Source organism: Equus przewalskii, chromosome 13 (genome assembly GCF_037783145.1).
Source record: "Equus przewalskii isolate Varuska chromosome 13, EquPr2, whole genome shotgun sequence".
Lineage (NCBI taxonomy): Eukaryota > Metazoa > Chordata > Mammalia > Perissodactyla > Equidae > Equus > Equus przewalskii.
The window spans coordinates 39,128,525-39,147,426 of NC_091843.1; the positions used below are offsets into that span (position 1 = coordinate 39,128,525).

The window sequence follows — 18,902 nt, forward strand, 5'->3', positions numbered from 1 at the left end:
GAAGCCCCAGGAGGAGACAACACAGTACAGAATGTGGGTTCCATAAGCTGTGGAACTAGAGGGCCTGAGGAGAAGCAGGGGCAGGAGGCAGAGGTTACCTATAGCTTACCCCACCTGCAGGACAGACATCCAAAACCAGCCCCCATGTGGACCAGGCGTGGGCTCAGTTGGCAGGGAGCAATGCTGTGTAACTGGGGATGCCTACCCCGTTGGGATAGTGGTGGATTTGGATGTCAGAGTTCTGGTACATGGAGGTGAGGGCCATGCCGTGTTTCAGCTCGTCTGTCAGGACCCGTCTGTTCACCATGTGGTAGCGAAGGGCGTTGAGCAGCTCGATGTTGACGTTGCTCACCAGGGAGTCCAGCACTTCCTAGAAGGAAGGTCCGTGTGGCAGTTAGGAGGCTCAGACCCCACATTCAAGAGATGGGTTCTTGCTACCCTGGGAAAGGTTCAGTGACCCCAGGCCTCCATTCTTCCAAGGACCCCTCTTCAGTGAGCTCTGAGGTCTGTCTGTCCAGCTGGATGGATGGGGCACTGGAAGCAACCTGGTGAGGTATATTTTAGCTCAAGTTCCCAGCTTTATCTGAGGGCTTAAGGACAAAGTTTCCTGAAATAGTGGGAACTCACTACAGAGTCTCATCTTTCATGCCCACCAGCCCACCCCTCTAGGAAGTAACGCAGTTCCCAGTAAGAGTCCCCTCAGCAGAAGGAGGTCTCACGGCTGGCAAGGAAGCCCAGGCCTCATTGCTGGGGGCGAAGATGGTGAAGCTGCCCGGCCCTTCCATCTCGGGCCTCAGCTTCTCTGTGCGGTCCGTGTACAGCTGAGTGGTGGTCGATCCAACGACTCCCAGGGTCTCATAAAGGTTTGAGAGAGGCAGGGCTGCAGAGGCAGAGGACAGAGGAGGGGCAGGCCTGTGAGGTCCGTCCCAACCAGACCACAGCCTCCCCTGTCTGCAGAGAGGACAGGACATCTGCAGGAGAAGAGTGTGGGAAGGCCCAGAGACAGCCTACTGCTGGGGAGCCTGAAGCTTCTCACGCTTCTTAAGACAACTCTGTAGGTCAAATGCCTCCCTAGTTGAACTCAACTAATTGGTCATTTTTAATCATTTTAACCACAGAAGCGCAAAGCTTTTGTTCACAGACATTTAGATAATGCACGCAGGAATGCACACCAGAAATAGATACCCTAATTACAAACTAGTCTTACAGATTTATCTAGTTGTTGAAACTGGTTCCCTAATGGCCTCTATTAGAATGAAAGAACACTACAAATCTTCAAGGTACTTTGCATATTCATAAGTGATAAAATGTTATCTCCTAAAAGTAGGCTGAAGCTTCAGAGGGACCTCCCCTCACACAGGGAGCTTAATGTTCATTTTAAAGGGCATGAACCAAGGCTCAGAGGCTGAGCTCCCCTTCTGAGTTCATTATCCTTTTCCCATTCCCTCTTTCCTGCCTGTCCTTCCACTTAAGTCTGGAACGCCACGGCCCCAGCCCATGCCAACCACACCCCCTTGTGACCTTGGCACCAACCAGACTGCCCCCTTCTCTTTAAGTCTCAGTCTCACATTCTCAACTAATAAACTAGCAAATATTTCAAAGTTAAAAAAAAAGAACTCCTCTGCACAGTCCCTGCTGGTGTGCAGAACTAAAGGAAAGGCTCTGATAAAATTCACAGGTGCCACGTGGTCTTTGGTTGCATGTGGCCATTCACAGCACCCTTTGGTGACTCTGGGTAAGCCCACCTGGCCTGCCACTCTCCTCCCTACGGATCTCCAATGGGCCAAGTTTCAACAGTATAAGGTGGGGGCAGCTTGGTGTTCGCAGCCCAGCAGCAGACCAAGCCTATCCCATCCGCTCCTTAGCAGGGCTGATCGGAAGGACTGGATGTGTTTAGAATCACTCCCAGCCAGAGATAACAAGGCCAGGAGCCTGTGCCTGGTGAGGAGAGCATGGGCAGGTCAGAAGTGGAGTCTGTTCCACCAGCTGGTCAAGCAGGTCAGCCTGAACAGGAAGTGAGTAGCGTGGGAAACTCACTGTTTCCAGCTTCCATCCTCTGGCCCTCATGTGGAACTTAGAGGCCAGAGAGCATGTGATGAGAGTGTTCACACAGCTTCATCCCTCAGACTCCCATTCAGACTCTGTGGCCTTTTACAGGAGTGCTCCTCTCCCTCCTCCCCTCCATCTGTGCCAAAAGGCAAGGCCTGGCTTATTCACCTGCAGGACAGCCCTTCTCTCCTGGGACCTTTTCATATCCAGGACAGCACTCGTAGCTGATGACTCTGCAATGAGACACACACATGTTATGAGGCAGGGCTTCCCTCCTCCTCGCATGTCATCAGTCCTCTCTCCAGGAAGAATGGCCTCCACAGCCGAGGAAGGGAAATGAGAACATCCCACTCTCAGAGGAGATGTTTCATCAAGTCATATTTGTGCCTTTCATTGGCAAGGAGCTTGTCACTCCCCCTCAGCTTTGCAGAATGTTCCCAACAGCTGCCATCACACACAGCAATGCAACAGGCAAAGGTCAGAGGACTGCGGCAGCAAATTCAATAGTGGGATTAGAAAACACTCACCAAGAATTTACCTCCAACATAATTTGTAGGGAATCCAATGGATAGCGTTCCTGAGAGGCAGCAGAGAGGAGCAGAAAGAGCCCTGGACCTCTTCTGGCTCTGAGTCTGCCACTAACTAACTGGGACCTCTCCAACCAGTCCCGTCTCCTCTCTGCATCTCAGTTTCCTCATCTGTAAAATGCACGTATGTATCATGTGATGATTGTTGGACTAAATTTCTCATGGTCTTCTAGCTCTCTGATTTAACAGCAAGAAGAGGAGCGTATAGGCGATCATCCAGTTTTTCTCAGTCTTTACAATCAAACTTCAAACTTTTAAAATTAATATAAAAACAGTTATATGGTTTCAAATGGAAAATACACAAAGGATTATATAGCAAAATGGTCCCCATCCACCCTCATCCCTCAACCATCCCATAGTCCCCAATAACATTGCAAGGAAGTAAGAGTTCTAGAAGCCTACACCTAAGAAAGGCTTGCTTCATATCAAATCCCCAAGTGCTACCTGAGGCCACCCCTGCACCGGCAGTGTGAGCACAGTCCCTCCTTAGCAAACAGCCACGTCCTGTCCCTTCTTTCCTTACACATGGTTATGCCCTTTGGGACAAGAGAGAATTCAGACTTTAACTGCAGCAAGTTTTACTATAGAACTGCTCACCACGGGCCTCTCACAGGATGTTTAACGACATCGCCAGAAGAGAAGCAGAGCCCTGCTCTCTTCATTCTTGTGCCATCCTGTTTCTTTCCAATCTTTCATCCCCATACTTATAAGGGCTACAGAGGCTGGTGGGCTCAGGACTGACCCTAACTGACCCACAATTTTATCTTCAGAAACTAAACCTATCTTCTGCAACTAATGTCAAATTTGATTGATACACAACCTCTGAAAGGCTATGTGGCATAACAGATTAGGAGACTTGGCCTGTGATCCATTAGTAACTAGCAGGGCCACCTTGAAAGTCCATTTCTCTCTCTGGGCCTCAGTTTCATGATCTATAAAATGGGATGAAGTTAAATTCAAGAATCTCTAAGGTTCCTTCAATCTCACACTCAAAATTCCAGTCAATGGGATTATTTCTAGGTGACAGAGAAGCACTCTTTCAAGAAGGAGAGTGCCTGCCAGCTTCTCCAGCTAAACCTAGGGAGAGCTGCAAGCCTTGAGCCCATAGGACCAGGGGACAGCCAGGCATGGGATCCCTGGCTTTCTCTGATAAATACCAGGGCTCTGTGGCCAGGGTTGGGAAGGTGAGATTAGGTCAAGTGCCCCAAAGCTTAGCTTCTTTCCAAAAGAGCCTGGGTGACATTCCATGGAGTTGGAGAAGCACAGTTGGGAGATAGGTCATCTGCTCAAAGCCTTCCTCATCTCTGGGGTCCCCCATACACATGGGTGCTGCACACTTCACGCCTTGGAGCCCCAGCCACCTCAGCAAAAGACTCTTCTTCCAGGACGTCAGTGTCTGAGTTCCATCCTTAAAAACCTTAAGTAAGCTTAACAGCTCAGGTGGCCTCACTAGGATTTCATTAAGGACAAAAGAAAACCAATTCCTGAATGTGAACTCCCTGGTTCCTGTGGCCATGTGTGTGTGGGAGAAGGAGCTGGGAGCAGGGACGGATCTAAGGAGAAAGTCTCAGAGTGGAGAAGGATACTTAGGATGGAATCAGAAAGCTGCAAGGGCTCTGAGGGATGAGGCCTTTCTTAAAAGGACAGCTGGGGAGGGCCAGATCTCAGACCCTCCTGGAATTGTATCAAGTCCAATCCCTTTTCCATTGCTCTTGACAATGCTTGTGTTTGGGGAAAAGCAGTCTGATTTGGAAAGTTTGACATCGAGAGGACAGAGGTTTTCTCTCCCATGTGACCAGAACTAACCCTTGTCACCACTCACAGTGCCTCTCGGTGGGCTTTCTGTACCCATGTCCCACAGTGGTTGGATGTGGGTGGCACACTACCCCAGGCAGAGGCTCAGTCCCCCAGCAGAAGGCTTTTTCCTGGTTAACTGAGTGTGGTTCTCTGCCAGGAAGCTTTCTCCTAATCCTCTTGCCTTGCTGACCTCTCCCTACTCTGCTCTCCTGCTGCCCACAGTCTGGCATCCCCGGCACTCTCTAGGTGTGCAGGTGTAAGCCACGCCTCTCAGCCTGAGCACGGCAGCTCTATGGGTTGAGATGCTTCCACAGCTGCCAGTTTCCCTGCTCCCAACTGTCCCAACAATACCAGCTCTTCTCAGAACTGGTATTCTGAGAAGAATGGCCCCAGAGAAGCAAGAGGGCAGCTGGAAATTGCAGACTGAAAAGACAGCCTTTGAGTCAATCTTTCTGGACTAGCACACCCTGTTCTCAGCCTAGTGTACCATTCTCCTTGGGCTCTGGTCCTGGGGAGAACACACATGCTGTGGACAGGGCTGGGGACAATCACAGAGTCCTGGGCCTGATGCCATCTCTCTAGGATGAATGCAGCAAAGGATGGAAATCATGGGCAGCCTCCATCGGTGTCTCCCCAGTTCCTTGGCTTCCCTGTGCAGAAAGGACCAATCTGTTGGTATCTGAATTGAATCTCATCAGCAAAAGCTGTTCTGATTAAAAGCTCCTGGCTTCTCCTTGGCCTGACATAGTCCAAGGAGTGAAGAGCTCAGGTCAGAGAAAGCATCTCCTTTAGGGCAATGAGACACTAATTGTTTTGTTCCAGCTTCCCTGGTCAGAAGAACAATTTGAAGAAGAAAGTAAAGGAAGGTGCCCAATTTAGAAGGGCCTTTGGGGAGGGGAGGGGGCAAAAAGATAGTGTCAATCCAAGGTCTAAGAATTGAGATGTTTGGGAAGCTCTCCTCCATTCATCTCCAAAATTCTTACTCATAATTGGATAAAGAGAGAAGTCTTGGTATTCCTCTCCCCAAAGTAATTTTCCAAGAAGTCAATACAGTAAGTTAAAACAGTCACTCTCCCAAGTGTGCTCCACAGCCTTGGCTTGCTCTTGTGGCTGTAAATACCTAGGGATTAACTAGACTCTGGAAGTAGGTGGAGCAAGGAATGGAGCCTGAGAGCCAGTTTCCCATGACAGAGGGGAAACCGTTCAGTGTGTCATGCTTTCCAAGCAATTGCAGAGCAAACACAGACCCATTTCGTCTAGACATTCGACATGCCCCCCAGACTGCCTGCCTGGAGTGGCTCATTTTCTGTATTCCTGGCCTTGAAAACTCAGTGGAGCTTTCTCAAGTGTCCCAGTAGAAAAATCAAAATCTTGAGCCCCCCGGTGAAAAAGGGTTTGCTTTAACCTACTGCCCACCACGAAAGACCTCACCACTACCCTATTCACCAGGGTCCAGGTTGGTTAGTGAGGAAGATAGGGCCTTTAGAAAGTGTACTTAGGTTTTTTGTGACAATCTATGTGGGGGTGTGAGGGCATTTTGGGGGCTCCTGGACGCTGACTCTCTCTTCCATTCTCATGCCCTTCATCTGTCTAGGGGTGTTGGGGAGTCCCCTTGCAGCAGAGGATCAGAGTGACCACCAGACTAGGGGTGAGCAACCAGAGGAAGGTTGGGTCAGTGACTCTGGGCCCCTGCTGACCCTGAAGAGGCCATGTCTCTGGGACGATGGTCACAGGTTTTGGAGCCCTAGAGAGAGATCTGGGGCAGTTCACCCTGGCCCTGCAGGGCTGCTTACTTAGGAATCGCTGACATTAGCTGCTAGGCTTGATTCTCCTTGGAGCAGCATAGTAGAGAGCTAGACCTCACCTACTCACCAGCACATGACTTTGAGCAGGTTGATTAGGCTTTCTGAGCCTCAGTCTCCCCATCTGTCAGTGGGCTAATAATCATGTTGATCTTGTAGGGTGACTGTGAGAATTGAATGAACGTACAAATGAGAAGCACTTAAAAAATTCTGGATATTTACTAAGCACTCAGTTGTTGAGCTTCTCAAAAAACTCCAGGTATAAACTTTAAAATTGAAATTAAGCTAATAACTTCATTGAAAGCAATGTCTTGCACGAGACCACTGACCAAATCACATTGTAATAAATAAATTCCCTATAACACATTGCTATAACTCAATACATAGGGCCTGTATTAGTTTCTCATTATTGCTGTAACAAATTACCACAAATTTAATAGCTTAAAACAAAACAAATTTATTATCTTATCATTCTAGGTGTTAGAGTCAGAAATTGGCCTTATGAGGCTAAAATCAAAGGCTACATTCCTTATAGAGGTTCAAGGGGAGAATCCATTCCTTGTCTTTTCCATATTCTAGAGGTTGCCTGCATTTCTTGGCTTGTAGCTACATCACTCCACCTTCAGTTTTCATTGTCACATCTCCTTCTCTGACTCTGACCCTGCTGCCTCTCTCTTATAAGGACCCTTACGATTACACTAGACTCACCAGATAATCCAGGATAACCTCCTGTCTCAATATCTGCAGTCTCTTTTCCCGTGTAAGGCAAATGTTCACAGGTTCAAAGATTAGGATGTGGACATCTTTAGAGGGTTATTACTCCACCTACCACAGGGCCTTACCCCAGATGGTATGGTGCACGGACTCATGTAAATACTCAACAGAATAAAATTCCATGTCAGCTAAGCTGCCTCTTAGGAGTTTACAGAATGTGATAAAACCTTCAAGAAGCCTGCCCGACAGACATGTTTGATGAACCACTGGTGTATGGTGTATGTCAAAACTCAGTTATTTCAGAGCAGATTATCCACAGAGTCCCAGCTGGCTGCATAAGGAATATGAGACAGGGAAGAAGGTACAGGAGTGGGTCTGGGACACCCTGACTTCCCTAGATACCTTCTCACCAGCCTCTACTGTTTCCTCTTAGGATCAAGGTTGTAGGATACAGGAAAGGGAGGAAAAGGAAGGCTCTTCCTCAGGTTCACTGCAGATGTCCCCGGGTGCCCTGCCCAGAAAGAGAGCTCCTGGAAACAGCTCTGCCAGCTAATGGAAAAGCCAACCATACACCAGCTGACCAGCTGGCTTCGGTAGAAGTTAAATCTCTAAGCTTTAACGCAGTGCTGAAGTAGTATTAACATTTCAGCCCTTGGGTAAAGCAACGCTTGCTACTAGGGAAAGAGGAGTGTTCTGCCAGCTCATCCTGGCTCCAGAGAATGGCTACTGCACTTGTGAAATGTGCTGCTCATGAACCAACTTCAAGACTTGGAACGGAGAGCTGCCACCCCTACCTGCTAGCTCCCACGCTGGCCCTCCCTGAGCCACGTTTATGATGTCTGAACTCCTGCTAGGACTATTACAACCCCATGATGTCAACTCCGACTTGGCTGTTAAATAGGACTCCCTCTCACTGGAGCTCGCACAAAGGAGGCTTGTCGAGAGGCAGCGAGGCTTCCTGACCACGATTTCCTGCACCATCGCTCAAGCGGTTGCACTTAAAAATTTTATGGTTACTGATCAGACGGGGGCCTGAAATCACAGAATGGGATGCTGTCTCCCTCATAACCCTCTTCGCTTGATTAGCGACTGTATTGCTCTGGTGCTCTTTAGGGTCTGAAATAAAAGCTAATGTGAATTTCCCAGAAATAAAATTCACTTAAGTCACTAAATAGGGGCCCAATGGTAACTACTTCCTGTAATAAAATCCACATGTTGGGCTTGACAAATAGCATCAAAGACTCAGGAAATGCAGAAAAGCTACTGTTTGAAGACAATGTAGTGTTTTCTGATCTGGGTGCTGAGTGAGGCCAGTCCCCTCCCTTCTTCCCTCCATGGAGGTGGAGTTCGGGGCCTCATAGCAGCAGACAAGTGGCTCCAGGCTCCTGAGTCTCTGTATGACCTGACACTGCAAAGTCTTCACTCCCTGGCCCCGTGCTTGGTGCCACTTGTCTGCTTTCAGGTTCAAATTCTCCTTCCAAGTCTTGGGCCCCTTGGTGACCTGTGCCCGTTTCCCGTGACACCTTGCTCCCTTTCATCCCAACACTCACTTCTGCTCCAGCATCTTCCCTGGAGTCTTGCTGAGAAAATTCGCACTGCCCAAGGTGGCCCCATGCTGAGATGGTCCTCTTTACTCCAACCACCACCATGTTCCCCATTTTCTAGTCGGTCCTCACTCAAATAAATGCACCTAGGGATCCATTTTCACCAAGATGATGTCAACTCCAGCCAGCACAGCCCTCTCTCCCTCGTCTCCTAATCACCCATGGCACTGAATCCTGGGGTCAGGTGGCAGCTTTCTTATGAGTCTGGGTCCCGGCTACACAACTGAACAAGGCTGTGCTTCCTCGGCTCTCTTGGGGATGTCGGAGATGAGTTCAGCTGCTTCCCCTTTCCCTCCCTGAGTTCTCTGGACCTCTTCCCAGTCAGCTCCACCTTCACGACACTGCATGTGATGTTCCAGGAAGGGACCCCTCTTGTCCTGGATCATAAAGTTTTATATCAACTCATGTTTTCCTATCCTTATTTCCTCTTTTTGAAGCTGCCCAAAGCAACAGCCACACTGAAGAGTTGAACATGCATATCATCGCCTTCTGGTTTGTAAGACCAGGTCAACGGCTAGGAGTGGGCACTGGGCTCTGCTTGACTCTACTCTCCACCTTGCTTTCCCCACCCGCAGCTCCCATGTATTCCTTTTCCAGTACCTTGGCTCCCCATGTGCCCACCGGCGTGAGGGTGCTGCACCACCTCATCACCACACTCTCAGAGCCAAATCTGCCCAGAAGGAAGATGGGGTCATCAGGAACACAACGCACAGCTGTGCCGCCTTGCCTTGTCCAGGCACAGAGACAGGGATGGTGCAGGTACCAAGGGCCAACAAGCCAAGATGACCCATCGTCCACAGCAGTGTCAGCCTGGGCACTGCCAGGGATCTTACTAAGCTACTGTTAACTAGGCAGGCAAATGCTTCCTTACAGGGCCACCCAAAACACCATGGCCAATGTCACTCTGTTGCCAGCTTGACCTCACAAGCAGGTCCCATTTTTAGAGAAACTGGAACTAACAAAAAGGTGGAGCTCTTTGAAACCTAGGGCTCCGAGATGTGGAAGAGCTGTCTTCTTGGTACCGGCGCTGTGGTCTCCTTCTAAGAAGCAATTATGTGGGGCCTGGTTGTGTATTTAATGAAGTAATTAATTAGCTGTTTATATGAGTAGATAATACACACACGGGAAAAATCAAAGAGTACTAAAAGTTTTTTTTTTTTTTTAAGTGAGCACCATGGAAGGAAGCGTGGTACAGAATTTGCATAATCTCCTTTTGCCCATAGCAAGAATTATCACTGGGCATTTGTTCACAGAACCCAGAGGGTATGTCCTCCTAGTTCACTCAGCCTTAGCTCTGAGACTGGGCTTGGTCAAGTGGGAAGCCAACTGTCAGGGACCTGCCCTCAATGGGCTCCCAGGGAGCTGGGGGTCTCTCTTGCTCTGCCATGATCCCTAATTTCCCAGATTCATACCAGGATTGATAATTGCCTATCACAATCGGGGTTCCAAGCTGGGATACTTATTTCCATGTACATTTTAAGGAAAGAGCATTTTCGCTTCCTTCAGCTGGTTATGAAGGTGGAGGGGATGTCTGCTCAAAAGCAATGTCACAGCTGTACGTTTAAGAATCTCTAACATGAGAAAGGGTTCAAGATAGTGGCCTGGAGTCTCTTAATCCTCCTTTTATGCAAAGAAGAGGAAGGGGAGGCCCTCACAAGTGGCTCAGGAGGTTTTGCGTAGCACATCTTCCTGTCTGTAGGAGACAGCCAGCTTTGAGATTTGTTGACGACTGGTGTCAAAACAGATTAGGTTTCCCCGGAATTCTGTTCGAACACGCCCGCCACCCTGTTTCCACCAGGCGATGGGGCAGTCAGGGTGAATGCCGCCTTCCTCCATGCGGATAGAGGCACCAACAAGCCCTACTGTAACTACACTGGTCCACACCCCACTGGCATCACACTTCTGTTTGCATGGCCTAGATTTGCAAATAATAGCCGGTAGCATTCATGAAGCACTTAAGCTGTGCCAGGCGCCATATTCAGCCTCCCATGTGCATTATTTCAGTCAATCCTCCTGACAACCCCAAAAGGTAGTCCTATTGTTATTTTACAGACTAGGTCTCTGAGAGTTCCAAAGGTGAAGCGACTTACTCAGGTAAGTGGCAGAGCCAGCAGCTGAATCAGGAAGTCTGAGCCTATGTTCTTAATTCACTGTGCTGTCTCATCATGTGCCTATTTATAGGCATTCTAATTCGTTTGGGGATGTGTGCTTAGGATCGCAGAGCAGGGGTGGTGTTATTTAGTATAAGTTTACCAACGGGCTTTCTTTCTTAGAGTCACAGGCTGCTGGCTGGTGGCTTCTCCAGTAAATATTTGTATCATTTAGTGAGGATTAAGATGCACACACAAACACATACCATGTTTCGTGCTTCTTGTAATCCCAAATCAGCCCTGAAAAATATATCAAAGTCTTGCCAGGAGCCTTAAAAATGCAAAACAAAATTGGCCGGCTTATTAAAAGCCACTCCCAAGCACACAGTGCCCTGACACGTCTGCATCTTCATGGCTCCTTAGACAGCCTGACCTCTCCAAAGGCTGACCCAGGCCTGGGGCACTGCAGCCGGCGTACAGGCGGCACGGCCTCCTTGGTGGCTGGCGGTCTTAGATGGCTGCAGATACTCACGTTGATTTGCCGCAGATCTTCCTCTGGTACCACTGCTTGCAGTTGGTGAAGTACTTCTTGTTGGTGCCGATGAGCTTCTGCACAGCGCACACGTTGGGGCTGAAAATAAAGGCAGCAGCTTAAGCAAGATGGTCAGCATGTTCACCCACCTCCATGTCCTTCCCACCATGTGGGTCTTCCTGGGTCACTAGAACTTTCTAGCTACGGAGAAGCTACAGTCATTTCAGTCTTGGGAACAGGGGGTGGCTCAGGGGTAGACTTTGGTCCTCCTGACCTAGATCTCCATCAACAGCCCTCCCGAAAGTTCTCTCCCAAACTAAATGTCATCAAAGTATGTCTCGCACATTGACATAACTTCTTGTAGGTATCCTTCTTTGACACGGACATTTGGTAAGTGTAAATAAAAGCATCTTAAATATTTTAGATTGTGTGTTACAGATTGAGAAAACTAGCTAAGTAAAAGTGGTGTTTTTGCTAAGCAGCTCTGAGAGGAACCCCCAGGCTATCTCTGTACCCCCACCCCACACTGAGCCCAAACGCCCACAGGCTCTAACCCAGCTCCCAGTGCCCATCGCTGGTCCTGTTGTCATGGGGGCTGAGGTCTGGGCCCAGCACCTTCCAGGCAGCTCCACTCACAGACATACTCCGCGTCCCTAGGCCAGCTGCCTGGCTCCCCAACACAAAATGGCGGCTGCTTGGCGGGAGATGCTCTCCCACTGGACTCTCAGTCGTTCATTACTTAGACCCCAGCTGAGTCCCATTCTCCAGAAAGCCTTCTTCCGCTGTCCCAGGTAACACGTTCTGTCCATCCTCTGACCTGGGACGCAGCCCTTGTTTACACTGGGTACCAACAGAATCCAAAACTGATCATGGGGTGTATGTCTCCTCTCTTCCACTACCTTCCAAAGAATATTGAAGGCAGGTGCTCTGCCTTGTTCTTTCTTTTATATTCTAGGTGGGGCCGAGCGCTGCGTCCCGGTGAAGAAGGAGCCTGGACCAAACTTGTTGAACAGAATCCTTCCAGGACCGCCCAGCTCTGCAGAGTCCTCAGGAGCTCTGCGGAAAAGCTGAGTGCAAACCTCCCTGGGGTCTGCCGAGCACTGTGCGGTTTTGTTTTTGCGTATTTTATTCAGTGTACCAAGTCCTGACCCAAATCGTGCTCAGGCCACGCGGTGGCAGGACCTTCATTAGCAGCCCCTGGGGAAAGGAGGCAGCTGTGGCTGTGTGGTGACCATTGGGAGCGGGTCTTCCTGAGCTGGAGGTAGGCAGTTCATCCACTGAATCACAAGTCAGAGGAAAGAGAAGCAGAGAGACTGAGGGCTTTCACAAAACCTCTGCACCCAGAGAACTTCGGGTATCATTTTTATATATCAGTTCCTCTGTTACTTTAGAACTGTAACCAATAGCCACCATTTGATGTGCACAGTATTTTTCAGAAGATACTGATACTGCAGTGAGAGCTACAGCTGCCATCCCCATCCTATCAGCTGCAGAAACTTGGTCACTTCTGAAATACTCAGTCAGGTTACTGGGTAGGAGGGTGCAGTGACTCTTTACATCTCTGCCCTGTCTCTTCTACTGCATGGATGTCACCTCCTGTCCAGTTTGTGGTGCAGTAGGCAAAGGTGAGCGAGCAAAGGAGGCACAGTAAATCTTAGTGGGTCGATGTAAGAACCTGAGGGCAAGAGAAGGGTGGAGAGGAGATGACAGACCAACAGGGAGGAGAGCCCCACGTGCCCTTAGTTCTGGCTGGCCCTGGCCAGATGCCCACAGCCTCCAGAGGATTCTAACAGAAGCCACCTTGCCTCTCTCTTTGCTGCCTGGGATTCACAGCTTGCAGCAGTCCTCACAGTCCCCACATAACCCCTGGAGCATCCCCGCTGGCCACACACCAGCCCTAGATGCTATTCCTCGCTGCGCAATCTCAGAAGTTCTTCTATCTGACCAAGCAGGAAACAATTACTGTCGATGAATTCCCTGCAACTTTCCGTAGGCGTCTGGCGGGTCGTCAGTGAGTCTCTTGTGGATGCGGCTCCAACATTCCTCTGCGGAGTGAGTTTCCACTGCTGCTGCCCTTTGAGACAGGAGCGGGGGCTGGGGTCACTGTGCCCCACTCCCTCTCACATCCATTGGGGTCGGAGGAGGGGAGAGGTGAGCTGTGTATATAGGAAATTTAGGCTGAAGTTTAATTGAAATGAGCAAGCCATTTCTAGGCATTTGGCCTCAAGCACAACAGCTCTGCTGTTCAACTTGGACTTGAAAATCAAGTGCTTCAGGAAATTCAGTCCAGTTTTGGTTGATGATATTCAAAAGTATGACTGCCTTTTTACTTCTCTCTCGGTATGATTTCTTTCCCTCCCTATAGGAAAACTATAGGAACTCCCTATAGATAGAGCCGGGAGTCAAGAGACCACAGCAGTCACTACTCTCCCAACAGCTTTCTGTGTTTGGACTAAGTCACGCCATCTCACTAAGCTGCAGTTACTCCATCTGTAAAATGGGAATACGAACAATAGATCTCATTGTGTTGCAGTGAAGACGAAAGCAAAGTGGTGACGGGTGACAAAGTGCCGCGCACAAGCAAGGCACACGCACTACTTCTGCCTTCATATCTTGGGGCACACTACATTTCCCTAAAATAGCAGAGACATTTCCCTTCCCTTTTCACCAGTTCTCACTTTGAATGAAGGGTTGGAGCTTGAACAAGGTTATCCATTTTGCACAGGGTGCCACACCCATGTGCAAGGCCAGGCGGCCCTGTGATATTTTCAGGGACGGTTAGATCAGAGTAAATGCAAGCGTTTCGTCACAGTGCATCTGCCTGTGCATCTAGACTTTCCTGGGTTGGGGGGGGGGGTGCCCATATGACTTAGCTCCCTCTGCCCCTCACAGATCACTACAGGCCTTTCCAACTGCACAGCAAGAAGCTAATCAAGAGGATTAGCCAGCAGGGGTATGGGGGTTGGGGTGGAGTGGAAGTTGATCTCCTATCTGAAAGTCATAATGAAGAGCATTTGCATTAAAAAAAAGCGCCCTATTTTCTGACGGGTCAGTGTCTCCTCCGGGCTCTGATGGGAAGGAGGCTTGCTATAGAGATGGTCTCGGCGGAACAGAGTAAACCCCTTTGGGGAAGCTTCACTGTGGTGTGCACAGAGACATCATTCCGGGTCGCAGTGCTGCAGGGCATGCTATAGGGCTCTTCTCCTGACTTAGTGGTTAAGATACAGAGGGGTCAGAAACCTCCCAGGCAGATTGCGGCACCTGAACACAACAAGCTCCATTGGCAAGAAAGGCAGAGGGACAAAGGTGAGCTGGGCAGAGACAATGAAAATGCCAGTTGCTCACATTTAGACTTTCATGTCTCATATCCCCCTCGTCTTTCCGACCTGCCCCCTCACCCTTTAATACACACAGCCTACGTCAAAGGGGACTCTCCCACTTCCCTAAAGACCCCAGGACATCCCCCCTGCTCTCCTCTTTCCAGGAGGGTGTTGAGGCTGCGGCAGGGTCCTGCTTGATTTCATTCTGCAGAGCGGCCGACTCACTCCCAGCAGGCCCCCACCCCACAACTGTGGGCACCGGAAAGGCCAAGTGAGCCCATAAAGCCACACGCAGAGAGGACAAAGATAACTACTGCCTGTGAGGGGCAGCCTGCACCCACCCCCAGAGCACTCCTAGGGGTGGAGCCAAGACTTTGTAAAGTCCTATGAAGTCAACTCTACTCACCCCTGACCATGAGTTTTGATCTGAGTGCAGACCTGTCCAGTCATGGGGTGGTCTGGGTTCTACCAGGATGCAAATGCCACAGCAATGGCAATGGGGTCCCCCTGACACCCATGGCATTTGGGCTGCTACATGACTAACCACATATAGTCTGAGCTGGCTGTGAAAAAGGACTTGGTGTGACCAGCTGGGCTAGAAGCTGCCGCCAAGCCTGGGTATGTGCACGGCAAGCTGGTCTTGCCTGGGAGGGAGCAATATTGCCCACACTGGCCTGGGTTTGGGTGAAGGCCTTTACCAGCTCAGACCCTCTGCCTGGGCTTGCCTCCTAAAGCCAACACATCTTCAGTATCTCAAAGGAATATATGCAACCACAATGTCCCAAATTTACAAACCCAGGTATTGTTTTAAGAGAGATTCCAATCCCGGCTCTACTGCATACTGCAGGACTGTGGGAAAGTAGTGTGTCCTCTCTGGACTCAGTTTCCCCATCTGTACAGTGTATGTGAAGCCCATGGAATTCTGCTCGTCCTCTGGCAGGGGAGATCCCACGTTGCCTTAACTGCCCTTGCTGTGCCTGGAGAGCACTATCTGGTGCCAGGTGTTGGGTGCAGGGCCTGGCCAGGTGGACAGGAGCCTGGGGACCTTGGAAGCTGCCAGTCTTACAGGTCTTCAGGCACTGGACAAGGACCTGGCTGGACTGGACTCTCTGCACTGCTGGGTGGGCTTGCTCTCGGCCCTGCCACCTTCCCACGGTGCTTCTGGGCAGAGCTGCCAACTACCCCTTCCTCCCAACTGCTGGGAGAAGCTAAAATCCCGGCCGGGTCAGGTCGTCTCAAGCTCTTGACCTGAGTCCGGTGGCTGGTCGGCTCTCCCACCCCTTTCCTCGACAAAGCGTCCTCGGCTGGCTTTCCCTCCGTCGTCCCCCACCTTCCTCCTCCACCTCGTGCAGGGCTGGTCCCTCTGAGCCCCCAACACTGCCTGCTTTTCGTTCGGGCTTTGTCCCCTGCGCCCCTAGCCCGTCCCTCCGCCACCCTCGGCGGGGGCGGCCCGGCTTACCCATGCTGCCGGCCCCGGAGCCGGCTGTGCTGCAGCACCAGCTGGTAGGGCGACCTGGCGGGGCCCGCCAGGCTGGCGGCGGGGCCCAGGGCCAGCGCCAGGGCGAGGGGCAGCAGCCGCACGAGGAGCGCCATGGGGCGATGGGCGGGCGGGCGGCGAGGAAGTGAGAGCGCCGCGGCCGCGGGCAGGTTAAGTAAGCGGCCGGCGGGAGGGAGCGGCCGCGAGGGGCGGGGAAGCCGCGGGCGGGCGGAGGGCGGGCGGAGGGCGGGCGGAGGGCGGGCTGCCCCGGCGCCCCGGCGCCCCCGCCTCCCAGCCCGGCGGCCTGCGGCGCCCCGCTCGCTCTCCTCACCGCCCAGCCCGCCCCTCCCGTCGGCCCTCCCTCCCCTCGCCAACAGGCTCCCTGGCTCGAAGGACCCCAGGTAACTCCGGGAGGGAGAGGCTAGAAGTAAAGGGCGGCCGTGCCCAGGCTCTCCGCACACTGCACTCCCTCCTGGAGCCCGCGGCGCGCTGAGCCCAAAGATCCCTCACTGCTCTTGAGGCTACAAACACTTTGGAAGTGGGGAGGGGGACAATGCTGATCCCCATAATACGAGCCCCATCGGCCTTGCCTCTGCATTCCAGGAGCACCCCTCTCCTCCCCAGGCTTGCTCTTTGAAAGATGGATAAGGAGTAAATCTTATGATTGACACAAGACAAAAAATGAGGGGCAGATTTTCTGAAGACTCTAAGCTACTCTTGGAAACCATGGAGAGGGTGGGGTCCACCACGTAGGTGCACACTCGTTGTCTTTCCTTAAACATCTCTACAGCACTACATGCCAGATACTTGCTGCAAAGAGACTGAAAAGTCAAGATTTCTGCCCTGGAGGAGCTCAGAGCAAGTAAACATGTAGTCACCTGGGAGGGAGGTACATATTCATCCAAGCATCTATTAATCACCCACCAGTTACCGGTATTGCTAGCCTGGGGACACAAAGATGGATGAGCAAATGAGATCCAGGCTTTTTCTGAAAAAGCTCATAGTCAGGAGATCCTCGGGCCACCCAACAATGTGCCATAGAGAACGGCAGCTGTGGCCTTGGGAGCCCAGAGGAGGCAGCTGGCCCTGAGAGGAGGCAACACCTGCTCTTAGGTCTGAAGGGTGAGAAGGAGTTAGCCAGGCAAAATGAGGCATGCGTTCAGGGAACTCAAGTTGTCCGGCTGGCTGAAGCATGGGCAGGTGGAGTCAAGGTTGGAGGAGGAGGGAAGATGTGTCACAGGACCTAGACCCAAGCTAAGAGTCCTGCAGGTGATGGAGAAGCAGGCAAGTGGCATGGTCACTGTCAGGAGCAGCTATGAGAGGGTCAGATAAAATACCACGAGGCCAGACTTGGGGCAGGAGGGTCAGGTGACCAGAAAGGGACCATGTGAGAGCTTGACCAAAGGTAGAGGAGGTGCGCATGAAGAGAGGTGGCAAACCTGAGGAGTGCCTAGGAGGCAGCAGATCAGGAGGCTTGGAGGTGGTACATGGGGACTGGGGGAGGAGAAGGAGGAGTCAACGATGACTAACGTGCTATTGGCACGGGCATCTTGGTGGATGGTGGTACCGTTTTTAGAAAGAGGGACATGGAGGGGGTTGCAGGTTTGCCAGTAGAGAGTGAGTGGTTTTGGACACACTGAGTTTGAGGTGCTTGTGATTCAAGCAAGTGGAATGTCCTGTAGACAGCTGGCTATAAGGATCTGGAGCTCGAGCAGGGATCTGGGTGGAGATTCAGACATGGGAGTCATCCCCGGTCTGTCTCAAGGCGAAGCTGTGGGAGTGGATGAATTCTCTGGGGAGGGCATGTGGAGCAAGAGCTGGGTGATGACAGATGATGGAGAGGAGGCATGGCAGAGAGCAGCCACAAAGGAGGTGAAGGAGTGCTGACAGGAGAGCAGGAGGAAATGGGGGGTGTGGAGTTGTGGTGGGAGGGGGCGCCCCAGAAGGAGGGAGCTGCACGCCAGACAGATCCAAGGAACGTCCACTGTTTGGAAACAGTGAGGCACTGGGGACTTGGCTGCGGAGAGCAGGAGGGTGGAAGCCAGGTTATGGTGGTTTGATGGAGAGATGAGGTCGTGGAGGTGGCAAGTGTACAGTGTAGACGATTTTTTCAAGAAGCTTGTCTGAGAAGGGAAAGGGAGAGTCAGGGTGGAAGCCAGAGGAAGACGAAGTCAAGAGAGGCTTGGACATGTTGGAATGAGGATGAGAAGAAGGTAGGAAGGAGGAGATCAACACTGCGGGAGAGAGAGGGCTGGTCAGAGTGAGGGGTGAGGGAAAGCAAGGACAGGGGGAGCAGTGCAATTCAGGGTCTGGAGGAGGGGCAGGGTACCGAGGGAGCCAAGCTATTGCAGGCCTGACTTAGGGGAGTGGTAGAGCAGTGGAGAGGAGAGGAGGGGTTTCAGGGAGATTTCAGGGGTAGCACTGACTAGACTTGGAAACCCCCTGGGCAAGGAGGAGATGGAAGATGGGGAGTCCGAGACAATGACCAGGGAATAGCTGAGAGGACTGCATGCAGGTCAGGCACCCTGGTGAAGGTGCACGCTCGGCTGCCTGCAGGGAGGGAGGCTCGACTCCAGGTGTGTTCGCATCAGGCGTGATGAGCCAGCTGCATTTCCAGGTGGAGATGTCCAGGAGGGAGCTGCCTTCAAAAGTCTGGACTTCAGGGGAGGTGGGAGGACTGGAGATGCAGATTCAAGTCACCATACCAGAAGCTGATGGCTAAAGCCATGAACACGCTCCCTCCGGAGCATGTGTTGGAAAAGAGAAGGACAAACAAGGGGGAGAAGAGGAGAGGATGATGGGCCAGAGCCCTTGGGAGCACCCATCTGGAGAGGTTAAGGGGCAGGCAGAGAAGGAACCCTGAAGGGACAGAGGTCCAGGGAGATCCAGCGAGGCCACAGGAGAGGAGAATTTCAGAGAGCCACCATCAT

General features: G+C 51.5%; 1 protein-coding gene across 1 annotated transcript in view; it reads right to left on the reverse strand.

Annotated features, from left to right (window-relative positions):
- The window catches only part of TGFBI (transforming growth factor beta induced), a 31,599-nt gene extending 15,335 nt beyond the window's left edge, over positions 1–16,264 (reverse strand). The window contains exons 1-5 of the mRNA XM_008525408.2: positions 15,955–16,264; positions 11,176–11,274; positions 2,218–2,282; positions 720–880; positions 206–370 (exon numbers count right to left, since the gene is read on the reverse strand). Coding sequence (XP_008523630.2) covers positions 206–370; positions 720–880; positions 2,218–2,282; positions 11,176–11,274; positions 15,955–16,088 — 624 coding nt within the window. The 5' untranslated portion in view covers positions 16,089–16,264. The remainder of the gene's footprint in view (positions 1–205; positions 371–719; positions 881–2,217; positions 2,283–11,175; positions 11,275–15,954) is intronic.
- Positions 16,265–18,902: the final 2,638 nt, after the last annotated feature.